Source organism: Oncorhynchus nerka, linkage group LG26, assembly GCF_034236695.1.
Source record: "Oncorhynchus nerka isolate Pitt River linkage group LG26, Oner_Uvic_2.0, whole genome shotgun sequence".
Classification (NCBI taxonomy): Eukaryota; Metazoa; Chordata; class Actinopteri; order Salmoniformes; family Salmonidae; genus Oncorhynchus; species Oncorhynchus nerka.
Genome location: NC_088421.1, coordinates 56,627,155 through 56,639,756, shown reverse-complemented (window position 1 = coordinate 56,639,756; position 12,602 = coordinate 56,627,155). Strand labels below are relative to the sequence as shown.

Sequence of the window (12,602 nt, the reverse complement as noted above, 5' to 3'; positions counted from 1 at the left end):
TGGATGTCATAAGGTGAAAGCACCAATTTGTAAGTTGCTCTGGATAAGAGCGTCTGCTAAATGACTTAAATGTAAATGTAAATGTGTGTAGTCTGTCTCTAAGGTGCAGGAAGCCAGACTAGCCTGTGACCTGTGTGTAGTCTGTCTCTAAGTGCGAGGAAGCCAGACTGGCCTGTGACCTGTGTGTAGTCTGTCTCTAAGGTGCAGGAAGCCAGACTAGCCTGTGACCTGTGTTAGTCTGTCTCTAATGGTGCAGGAAGCCAGACTAGCCTGTGACCTGTTGTAGTCTGTCTCTAAGGTGCAGGAAGCCAGACTCTTTTTGCCTGTGACCTGTGTGTAGTCTGTCTCTAAGGTGCAGGAAGCCAGACTAGCCTGTGACCTGTGTGTAGTCTGTCTCTATGCAGGAAGCCAGACTAGCCCGTGACCTGTGTGTAGTCTGTCTCTAAGGTGCAGGAAGCCAGACTAGCCTGTGACCTGTGTGTAGTCTGTCTCTAAGGTGCAGGAAGCCAGACTAGCCTGTGACCTGTGTGTATTCTGTCTCTAAGGTGCAGGGAAGCCAGACTAGCCTGTGACCTGTTGTAATCTGTCTCTGTAGCCTGTGACCTGTTTTCTGTCTCTGTTGCAGGATAGCCAGACTGATGTGACCTGTGTGTAGTCTGTCTCTAAGGTGCAGGAAGCCAGAGATATCCTGTGACCTGTGTGTAGTCTGTCTCTATGCAGGAAGCCAGACTTGCCTGTGACCTGTGTGTAGTCTGTCTCTAAATGCAGGAAGCCAGACTAGCCTGTGACCTGTGTGTAGTCTGTCTCTATCAGGAAGCCAGACTAGCCTGTGACCTGTGTGTAGTCTGTCTCTAAGGTGCAGGAAGCCAGACTAGCCTGTGACCTGTGTGTAGTCTGTCTCTAAGGTGCAGGAAGCCAGACTAGCCTGTGACCTGTGTGTAGTCTGTCTCTAAGGTGCAGGAAGCCAGACTAGCCTGTGACCTGTGTGCAATCTGTCTCTAAGGTGCAGGAAGCCAGGCTAGCCCGTGACCTGTGTGTAGTCTTTGTCTCTAAGGTGCAGGAAGCCAGGCTAGCCTGTGACCTGTGTGTAGTCTGTCTCTAAGGTGCAGGAAGCCAGACTAGCCCGTGACCTGTGTGCAATCTTTGTCTCTAAGGTGCAGGAAGCCAGGCTAGCCCGTGACCTGTGTGTAGTCTTTGTCTCTAAGGTGCAGGAAGCCAGACTAGCCTGTGACCTGTGTGTAGTCTTTGTCTCTAAGGTGCAGGAAGCCAGGCTAGCCCGTGACCTGTGTGTATCTGTCTCTAAGGTGCAGGAAGCCAGGCTAGCCCGTGACCTGTGTGCAATCTTTGTCTCTAAGGTGCAGGAAGCCAGGCTAGCCCGTGACCTGTGTGTAGTCTTTGTCTCTAGGATACAGGAAGCCAGGCTAGCCCGTGACCTGTGTGTAATCTTTGTCTCTAGGATACAGGAAGCCAGGCTAGCCCGTGACCTGTGTGTAATCTTTGTCTCTAGGATACAGGAAGCCAGGCTAGCCCGTGACCTGTGTGTAGTCTTTGTCTCTAGGATACAGGAAGCCAGACTAGCCCGTGACCTGTGTGTAATCTTTGTCTCTAGGATACAGGAAGCCAGACTAGCCCGTGACCTGTGTGTAATCTTTGTCTCTAGGATACAGGAAGCCAGACTAGCCCGTGACCTGTGTGTAATCTTTGTCTCTAGGATACAGGAAGCCAGACTAGCCCGTGACCTGTGTGTAATCTTTGTCTCTAGGATACAGGAAGCCAGACTAGCCCGTGACCTGTGTGTAATCTTTGTCTCTAGGATACAGGAAGCCAGACTAGCCCGTGACCTGTGTGTAATCTTTGTCTCTAGGATACAGGAAGCCAGACTAGCCCGTGACCTGTGTGTAATCTTTGTCTCTAGGATACAGGAAGCCAGACTAGTCCGTGACCTGTGTGTAATCTTTGTCTCTAGGATACAGGAAGCCAGACTAGCCCGTGACCTGTGTGTAATCTTTGTCTCTAGGATACAGGAAGCCAGACTAGCCCGTGACCTGTGTGTAATCTTTGTCTCTAGGATACAGGAAGCCAGACTAGTCCGTGACCTGTGTGTAATCTTTGTCTCTAGGATACAGGAAGCCAGACTAGCCCGTGACCTGTGTGTAATCTTTGTCTCTAAGATACAGGAAGCCAGACTAGCCCGTGACCTGTGTGCAATCTTTGTCTCTAAGGTGCAGGAAGCCAGGCTAGCCCGTGACCTGTGTGTAGTCTTTGTCTCTAAGGTGCAGGAAGCCAGGCTAGCCCGTGACCTGTGTGTAGTCTGTCTCTAAGGTGCAGGAAGCCAGACTAGCCCGTGACCTGTGTGCAATCTTTGTCTCTAAGGTGCAGGAAGCCAGGCTAGCCCGTGACCTGTGTGTAGTCTTTGTCTCTAAGTTGCAGGAAGCCAGACTAGCCTGTGACCTGTGTGTAATCTTTGTCTCTAAGGTGCAGGAAGCCAGGCTAGCCCGTGACCTGTGTGTATCTGTCTCTAAGGTGCAGGAAGCCAGGCTAGCCCGTGACCTGTGTGTAGTCTTTGTCTCTAAGGTGCAGGAAGCCAGGCTAGCCCGTGACCTGTGTGTAATCTTTGTCTCTAGGATACAGGAAGCCAGGCTAGCCCGTGACCTGTGTGTAGTCTTTGTCTCTAGGATACAGGAAGCCAGGCTAGCCCGTGACCTGTGTGTAATCTTTGTCTCTAGGATACAGGAAGCCAGGCTAGCCCGTGACCTGTGTGTAATCTTTGTCTCTAGGATACAGGAAGCCAGGCTAGCCCGTGACCTGTGTGTAGTCTTTGTCTCTAGGATACAGGAAGCCAGACTAGCCCGTGACCTGTGTGTAATCTTTGTCTCTAGGATACAGGAAGCCAGACTAGCCCGTGACCTGTGTGTAATCTTTGTCTCTAGGATACAGGAAGCCAGACTAGCTCGTGACCTGTGTGTAATCTTTGTCTCTAGGATACAGGAAGCCAGACTAGCCCGTGACCTGTGTGTAATCTTTGTCTCTAGGATACAGGAAGCCAGACTAGCCCGTGACCTGTGTGTAATCTTTGTCTCTAGGATACAGGAAGCCAGACTAGCCCGTGACCTGTGTGTAATCTTTGTCTCTAGGATACAGGAAGCCAGACTAGCCCGTGACCTGTGTGTAATCTTTGTCTCTAGGATACAGGAAGCCAGACTAGTCCGTGACCTGTGTGTAATCTTTGTCTCTAGGATACAGGAAGCCAGACTAGCCCGTGACCTGTGTGTAATCTTTGTCTCTAGGATACAGGAAGCCAGACTAGCCCGTGACCTGTGTGTAATCTTTGTCTCTAGGATACAGGAAGCCAGACTAGTCCGTGACCTGTGTGTAATCTTTGTCTCTAGGATACAGGAAGCCAGACTAGCCCGTGACCTGTGTGTAATCTTTGTCTCTAAGATACAGGAAGCCAGACTAGCCCGTGACCTGTGTGTAATCTTTGTCTCTAGGATACAGGAAGCCAGACTAGCCCGTGACCTGTGTGTAATCTTTGTCTCTAGGATACAGGAAGCCAGACTAGTCCGTGACCTGTGTGTAATCTTTGTCTCTAGGATACAGGAAGCCAGACTAGCCCGTGACCTGTGTGTAATCTTTGTCTCTAAGATACAGGAAGCCAGACTAGCCCGTGACCTGTGTGTAATCTTTGTCTCTAGGATACAGGAAGCCAGACTAGCCCGTGACCTGTGTGTAATCTTTGTCTCTAGGATACAGGAAGCCAGACTAGTCCGTGACCTGTGTGTAATCTTTGTCTCTAGGATACAGGAAGCCAGACTAGCCCGTGACCTGTGTGTAATCTTTGTCTCTAAGATACAGGAAGCCAGACTAGCCCGTGACCTGTGTGTAATCTTTGTCTCTAAGATACAGGAAGCCAGACTAGCCCGTGACCTGTGTGTAATCTTTGTCTCTAAGATACAGGAAGCCAGACTAGCCCGGGATAACGAAGCCTTGAAGAAAACCCTCCAGGACTACGATGAGATGGTGGAGAAGTGAGTAGACCCCGCCCCTACTGAGTATTCTCCTGTCTGATTGGTAGCTTGTCTCACCTTTCTCTTCCCTGATTGGTGACTTACCTCACCTACTCTGCTGGTTGGTCACTTTGGTCCATTATTCTTCCCTGATTGGTGGCTGGTCTGGACCTTCTCCCTGTCTGATTGGTGGCTGGTCTGGACATTCTCCCTGTCTGATTGGTGGCTGGTCTGGACCTTCTCCTGTCTGGTTGTCTGAATGGTGTATCAAATCAAATCAAATTTTATTTGTCACATACACATGGTTAGCAGATGTTAATGCGAGTGTAGCGAAATGCTTGTGCTTCTAGTTCGACAATGCAGTAATAACCAACAAGTAATCTAACTAACAATTCCAAAACTACTGTCTTATACACAGTGTAAGGGGATAAAGAATATGTACATAAGGATATATGAATGAGTGATGGTACAGAGCAGCATACAGTAGATGGTATCGAGTACAGTATATACATATGAGATGAGTATGTAGACAAAGTAAACAAAGTGGCATAGTTAAAGTGGCTAGTGATACATGTATTACATAAAGATGCAGTCGATGATGTAGAGTACAGTATATACGTATGCATATGAGATGAATAATGTAGGGTAAGTAACATTATATAAGGTAGCATTGTTTAAAGTGGCTAGTGATATATTTACAACATTTCCCATCCATTCCCATTATTAAAGTGGCTGGAGTTGGGTCAGTGTCAATGTCTCCTCTTCTTCCGTATTGGTGACTCCCCCAGGCTAACATTTACTGCTATAGTGGTTCCTGCTTTAAAAGTTGGGAGCTGACGCTGCGGGACTTAACTCCCCTCCAGTTTATATATATATATAACATGTCTTACTGAACCTTACCATAAGTCCTCTCCAGTTTCTTCAACTGTCTTCTGACTGTGATTAGAGCGATGTTGATGTTGTGCGGTGATGTCAGCAGATTACAGATGGCCTTTACCGATCGCTCGTCATCCTCATTCATCAGTGAGTCGACGGCTTGAATAGTTTCTCTGGAATTGGAATACAATGTAAACATGTGCAGCAGACAGTAAAGACCAGCAGTCGATTTATTATCATGATTAGATCCACTTTACAGTATTGTAGCCTACTGTACCTGATCATTCTGCTGGGCTTTACAGTATTGTAGCCTACTGTACCTGATCATTCTGCTGGGCTTTACAGTATTGTAGCCTACTGTACCTGATCATTCTGCTGGGCTTTACAGTATTGTAGCCTACTGTACCTGATCATTCTGCTGGGCTTTACAGTATTGTAGCCTACTGTACCTGATCATATTCCTGGGCTTTACAGTATTGTAGCCTACTGTACCTGATCATTCTGCTGGGCTTTACAGTATTGTAGCCTACTGTACCTGATCATATTCCTGGGCTTTACAGTATTGTAGCCTACTGTACCTGATCATTCTGCTGGGCTTTACAGTATTGTAGCCTACTGTACCTGATCATTCTGCTGGGCTTTACAGTATTGTAGCCTACTGTACCTGATCATTCTGCTGGGCTTTACAGTATTGTAGCCTACTGTACCTGATCATTCTGCTGGGCTTTACAGTATTGTAGCCTACTGTACCTGATCATTTTCCTGGGCTTTACAGTATTGTAGCCTACTGTACCTGATCATTCTGCTGGGCTTTACAGTATTGTAGCCTACTGTACCTGATCATTCTGCTGGGCTTTACAGTATTGTAGCCTACTGTACCTGATCATTTTCCTGGGCTTTACAGTATTGTAGCCTACTGTACCTGATCATATTCCTGGGCTTTACAGTATTGTAGCCTACTGTACCTGATCATTCTGCTGGGCTTTACAGTATTGTAGCCTACTGTACCTGATCATTTTCCTGGGCTTTACAGTATTGTAGCCTACTGTACCTGATCATTTTCCTGGGCTTTACAGTATTGTAGCCTACTGTACCTGATCATTCTGCTGGGCTTTACAGTATTGTAGCCTACTGTACCTGATCATTTCTGCTGGGCTTTACAGTATTGTAGCCTACTGTACCTGATCATTCTGCTGGGCTTTACAGTATTGTAGCCTACTGTACCTGATCATTTCCTGGGCTTTACAGTATTGTAGCCTACTGTACCTGATCATTCTGCTGGGCTTTACAGTATTGTAGCCTACTGTACCTGATCATTCTGCTGGGCTTTACAGTATTGTAGCCTACTGTACCTGATCATTTTCCTGGGCTTTACAGTATTGTAGCCTACTGTACCTGATCATTTTCCTGGGCTTTACAGTATTGTAGCCTACTGTACCTGATCATTTCCTGGGCTTTACAGTATTGTAGCCTACTGTACCTGATCATTCTGCTGGGCTTTACAGTATTGTAGCCTACTGTACCTGATCATTTTCCTGGGCTTTACAGTATTGTAGCCTACTGTACCTGATCATTTTCCTGGGCTTTACAGTATTGTAGCCTACTGTACCTGATCATTTTCCTGGGCTTTACAGTATTGTAGCCTACTGTACCTGATCATTTTCCTGGGCTTTACAGTATTGTAGCCTACTGTACCTGATCATTTTCCTGGGCTTTACAGTATTGTAGCCTACTGTACCTGATCATTTTCCTGGGCTTTACAGTATTGTAGCCTACTGTACCTGATCATTCTGCTGGGCTTTACAGTATTGTAGCCTACTGTACCTGATCATATTCCTGGGCTTTACAGTATTGTAGCCTACTGTACCTGATCATTCTGCTGGGCTTTACAGTATTGTAGCCTACTGTACCTGATCATATTCCTGGGCTTTACAGTATTGTAGCCTACTGTACCTGATCATTCTGCTGGGCTTTACAGTATTGTTACTGTACCTGATCATTCTGCTGGGCTTTACAGTATTGTAGCCTACTGTACCTGATCATTCTGCTGGGCTTTTCAGTATTGTAGCCTACTGTACCTGATCATTCTGCTGGGCTTTACAGTATTGTAGCCTACTGTACCTGATCATTTTCCTGGGCTTTACAGTATTGTAGCCTACTGTACCTGATCATTCTGCTGGGCTTTACAGTATTGTAGCCTACTGTACCTGATCATTCTGCTGGGCTTTACAGTATTGTAGCCTACTGTACCTGATCATTTTCCTGGGCTTTACAGTATTGTAACCTACTGTACCTGATCATTTTCCTGGGCTTTACAGTATTGTCCTACTGTACCTGATCATATTCCTGGGCTTTACAGTATTGTAGCCTACTGTACCTGATCATTCTGCTGGGCTTTACAGTATTGTAGCCTACTGTACCTGATCATTCTGCTGGGCTTTACAGTATTGTAGCCTACTGTACCTGATCATTTTCCTGGGCTTTACAGTATTGTAGCCTACTGTACCTGATCATTTTCCTGGGCTTTACAGTCTTGTAGCCTACTGTACCTGATCATATTCCTGGGCTTTACAGTATTGTAGCCTACTGTACCTGATCATTCTGCTGGGCTTTACAGTATTGTAGCCTACTGTACCTGATCATTTTCCTGGGCTTTACAGTATTGTAGCCTACTGTACCTGATCATTTTCCTGGGCTTTACAGTATTGTAGCCTACTGTACCTGATCATTTTCCTGGGCTTTATCAGTATTGTTAAACAGCCTACTGTACCTGACATTTTCCTGGGCTTTACAGTATTGTAGCCTACTGTACCTGATCATTTTCCTGGGCTTTACAGTATTGTAGCCTACTGTACCTAATCATTTCCTGGGCTTGTAAATATATTGTAGCCTACTGTACCTGATCATTTTCCTGGGCTTTATATAATGTAGCCTACTGTACCTGATCATTTTCATGGGCTTTATGCAGTATTGTAGCCTACTGTACCTGATCATTTTCCTGGGCTTTCAGTATTGTAGCCTACTGTACCTGATCATATTCCTGGGCTGTACAGTGTTGTATACTGTACCTGATCATATTCCATGGGCTTTACAGTATTGTAGCCTACTGTACCTGATCATTTTTCCTGGGCTTTACAGTATTGTACCTACTGTACCTTCATTTTCCTGGGCTTTACAGTATTGTAGCCTACTGTACCTGATCATATTCTGGGCTTTACAGTATTGTTAGCCTACTTGTTGGTGATCATTCTGCATTTACAGTATTGAACCTAGTACCTGATCATTTTCCTGGGCTTTAACATTGCTAACCTACTGTATGTGATCATTTTCCTGGGCTTTACAGTATTGTAGCCTACTGTACTGATCATTTTCCTGGGCTTTACTCAAAGATGCCCTACTGTACCTGATCATTTTCCTGGGCTTTGCATATTGTAAACTGTACCTGATCATATTCCTGGGCTTTACAGTATTGTAGCCTACTGTACCTGATCATTTTCCTGGGCTTTACAGTATTGTACCTACTGTACCTGATCATTCTGCTGGGCTTTACAGTATTGATAGCCTACTGTACCTGATCATTCTGCTGTTGCTTTACAGTATTGTAGCCTACTGTACCTGATCATTTTCCTGGGCTTTACAGTATTGTAGCCTACTGTACCTGATCATTTTCCTGGGCTTTACAGTCTTGCTGATACTGTACCTGATCATATTCTGGGCTTTACAGTGTTGTAGCCTACTGTACCTGATCATTCTGCTGGGCTTTACAGTATTGTAAGCCTACTGTACCTGATCATTTTCCTGGGCTTTACAGTATTGTAGCCTACTGTACCTGATCATTTTCCTGGGCTTTACAGTATTGTAAGATCTACTGTACCTGATCATTTTCCTGGGCTTTAGGTACAGCCTACTGTACCTGATCATTTTCCTGGGCTTTACAGTATATAGCCTACTGTCCTGATCATTTTCCTGGGCTTTACAGTATTGTAGCCTACTGTACCTGATCATTTTCCTGGGCTTTACAGTATTGTAGCCTACTGTACCTGATCATTTTCCTGGGCTTTACAGTAAGCCTACTGGTACCTGATCATTTTCCTGTCTTTACAGTACAGGCTGATAGGTATACTGTTGTCCTGTCCTGATCATTTTCCTGGGCTTTACAATTGTTGTCTACTGTACCTGATCATATTCCTGGGCTGTACAGTGTTGTAAGATCTACTGTACCTGATCATATTCTGTTTACAGTATTGTAGCACTGTACCTGATCATTTTCCTGGGCTTTACAGTATTGAGCCTACTGGTACCTGATAATTTTCCTGGGCTTTATCCCAGTGATTGTAACCTACTACCTGATCATGTTCTGGGCTTTACAGTATTGTGAGGTACTGTACCTGATCATTTTACTGGGCTTTACACTATTGTCCTACTGTACCTGATCATTTTCTGTGGGCTTTACAGTATTGTAAGCCTACTGTACCTGATCATTTTCCTGGGCTTTGTATTGTAGCCTACTGTACCTGATCATTTCCTGGGCTTTACAGTATTGTAGCCTACTGTACCTGATCATTTTCCTGGGCTTTACAGTATTGTAGCCTACTGTACCTGATCATATTCCTGGGCTTTACAGTATTGTAGCCTACTGTACCTGATCATTTTGCTAGGCTTTACAGTATTGTAGCCTACTGTACCTGATCATTTTCCTGGGCTTTACAGTATTGTAGCCTACTGTACCTGATCATTTTGCTAGGCTTTACAGTATTGTAGTCTATGTACCTGATCATTCTGCTGGGCTTTACAGTATTGTCCCAACTGTACCTGATCATTTTGCTAGGCTTTACAGTAAGATCCTACTGTACCTGATCATTTTCCTGGGCTTTACAGTATTGTAACCTACTGTACCTGATCATTTTCCTGGGCTTTACAGTATTGTAGCCTACTGTACCTGATCATTTTCCTGGGCTTTACAGTATTGTAGCCTACTGTACCTGATCATTTTCCTGGGCTTTACAGTATTGTAGCCTACTGTACCTGATCATTTTCCTGGGCTTTACAGTATTGATAGCCTACTGTACCTGATCATTTTCCTGGGCTTTACAGTATTGTAGCCTACTGTACCTGATCATTTTCCTGGGCTTTACAGTATTGTAGCCTACTGTACCTGATCATTTTCCTGGGCTTTACAGTATTGTAGCCTAGGCTGTACCTGATCATATTCCTGGGCTTTACAGTATTGTAGCCTACTGTACCTGATCATTTTGCTAGGCTTTACAGTATTGTAGCCTACTGTACCTGATCATTTTCCTGGGCTTTACAGTATTGTAGCCTACTGTACCTGATCATTTTGCTAGGCTTTACAGTATTGTAGCCTACTGTACCTGATCATTCTGCTGGGCTTTACAGTATTGTCGCCAACTGTACCTGATCATTTTGCTAGGCTTTACAGTATTGTAGCCTACTGTACCTGATCATTTTCCTGGGCTTTACAGTATTGTAACCTACTGTACCTGATCATTTTCCTGGGCTTTACAGTATTGTAGCCTACTGTACCTGATCATTTTCCTGGGCTTTACAGTATTGTAGCCTACTGTACCTGATCATTTTCCTGGGCTTTACAGTATTGTAGCCTACTGTACCTGATCATTTTCCTGGGCTTTACAGTATTGTAGCCTACTGTACCTGATCATTCTGCTGGGCTTTACAGTATTGTCGCCAACTGTACCTGATCATTTTGCTAGGCTTTACAGTATTGTAGCCTACTGTATATCATTTTCCTGGGCTTTACAGTATTGTAACCTAGTGTACTGATCATTTTCCTGGCTTTACAGTATTGTAGCCTACTGTACCTGATCATTTTCCTGGGCTTTACAGTGTTGCAGCCTACCGTACCTGATCATTTTCCTGGGCTTTCGAGGTCGGAGTAAAACAGGCATCTGATTATATTGTTTGTGAATAGCAATGTCCGTGACCAAAATCACCAAGTCTACCAGTACTTTTGAAATGTCTCCAGTAGATTTTCCATATTCCTCCTGAAAGCCCTAATCTGCTCACTTAAATGAATAGAGAAATGAATAGAGAAATGAATAGAGAAATGAATAGAGATCCTGGTCATGGTGCTACAGCACGTTGTTACAGCATAATCAAAGTGAGGACGATCGGCGTTCTGCTGTATACTTATAGCCGATTGTAACCTGGAAGTCACACCTTTCCTCACCCCGCCCAAAACTCCACCTGTTACACAGTTACCATTCAAAAACAAGCTGTTTATCTAAAAAAAGAAGACATTGCGACCAAAGAGAACAGACAACATGGGCATCGTTCTCATCCAGACGGCTATAAGGAAGTGATGTCTGCTAAATAATCAAGTTAGATTTATATGCTATGTCATTACAAAAAAGGTTTTAAATTCTCTGGTAATGTCAAACTGCTCCGCCCTCAACCGTAAGGCTCTCCAGAGGGTAGTGAGGTCTGCACAACGATCACCGGGGGCAAACTGTTGCCCTCCAGGACACCTACACCACCCGATGTTACAGGAAGGCCATAAAGATCATCAAGGACATCAACCACCCGTCCACTGCCTGTTCACCCCGCTATCATCCAGAAGGCGAGGTCAGTACAGGTGCATCAAAGCTGGGACCGAGAGACTGAAAAACAGCTTCTATCTCAAGGCCATCAGACTGTTAAACAGCCACCACTAACATTGAGTGGCTGCTGCCAACACACTGTCATTGACACTGACCCAACTCCAGCCACTTTAATAATGGGAATTGATGGGAAATTATGTAAATATATCACTAGCCACTTTAAACAATGCTACCTATATAATGTTACTTACCCTACACTATTCATCTCATATGCATATGATATACTGTACTCTAAGATCATCGACTGCATTCTTATGTCACTAGCCACTTTAACTATGCCACTTTGTTTACTTTGTCTACATACTCATCTCATATGTATATACTGTACTCGATACCATCTACTGTATGCTGCTCTGTACCATCACTCACTCATATATCCTTATGTACATATTCCTTATCCCCTTACACTGTGTATAAGACAGTAGTTTTGGAATTGTTAGTTAGATTACTTGTTGGTTATTACTGCATTGTCGGAACTAGAAGCACAAACAAGCATTTCGCTACACTCGCATTAACATCTGCTAACCATGTATGTGACAAATAAAATTTGATTTGATTTGATTTATGGAAGACTATCAAATGCTTCTCAAAGATGCCCTCTGGTGGTCAAACTAGCACTAATTTGCATTAACAGAGAAAATGGCTGACCATTAGATAACGTTCCACAGAATGCTGCAGCAGCCCAGGTGCTGTATGATGCAACAAAGGAGGAACCACTGTATATAATGGGTATATAGCTGTTGTCCTGTCCTGTAGGTACATCTCTGTGCTGATAACCCAGGCTAAGATCTACTGGTATATAACTGTTGTCCTGTCCTGTAGGTACATCTCTGTGCTGATAACCCAGGCTAAGATCTACTGGTATATAACTGTTGTCCTGTCCTGTAGGTACATCTCTGTGCTGATAACCCAGGCTAAGATCTACTGGTATATAACTGTTGTCCTGTCCTGTAGGTACATCCCAGTTCTGATAACCCAGGCTAAGATCTACTGGTATATAACTGTTGTCCTGTCCTGTAGGTACATCTCTGTGCTGATAACCCAGGCTAAGATCTACTGGTATATAAACTGTTGTCCTGTC

The 12,602-nt window shown here is 44.5% G+C and overlaps 1 protein-coding gene across 1 annotated transcript in view; it reads left to right on the top strand.

Moving 5' to 3' along the window:
• Positions 1–12,602, top strand: part of LOC135564930 (intraflagellar transport protein 70A-like) — a 40,193-nt gene that overhangs the window by 17,005 nt on the left and 10,586 nt on the right. Inside the window, exon 12 of the mRNA XM_065011011.1 lies at positions 3,901–4,028. Coding sequence (XP_064867083.1) covers positions 3,901–4,028 — 128 coding nt within the window. The remainder of the gene's footprint in view (positions 1–3,900; positions 4,029–12,602) is intronic.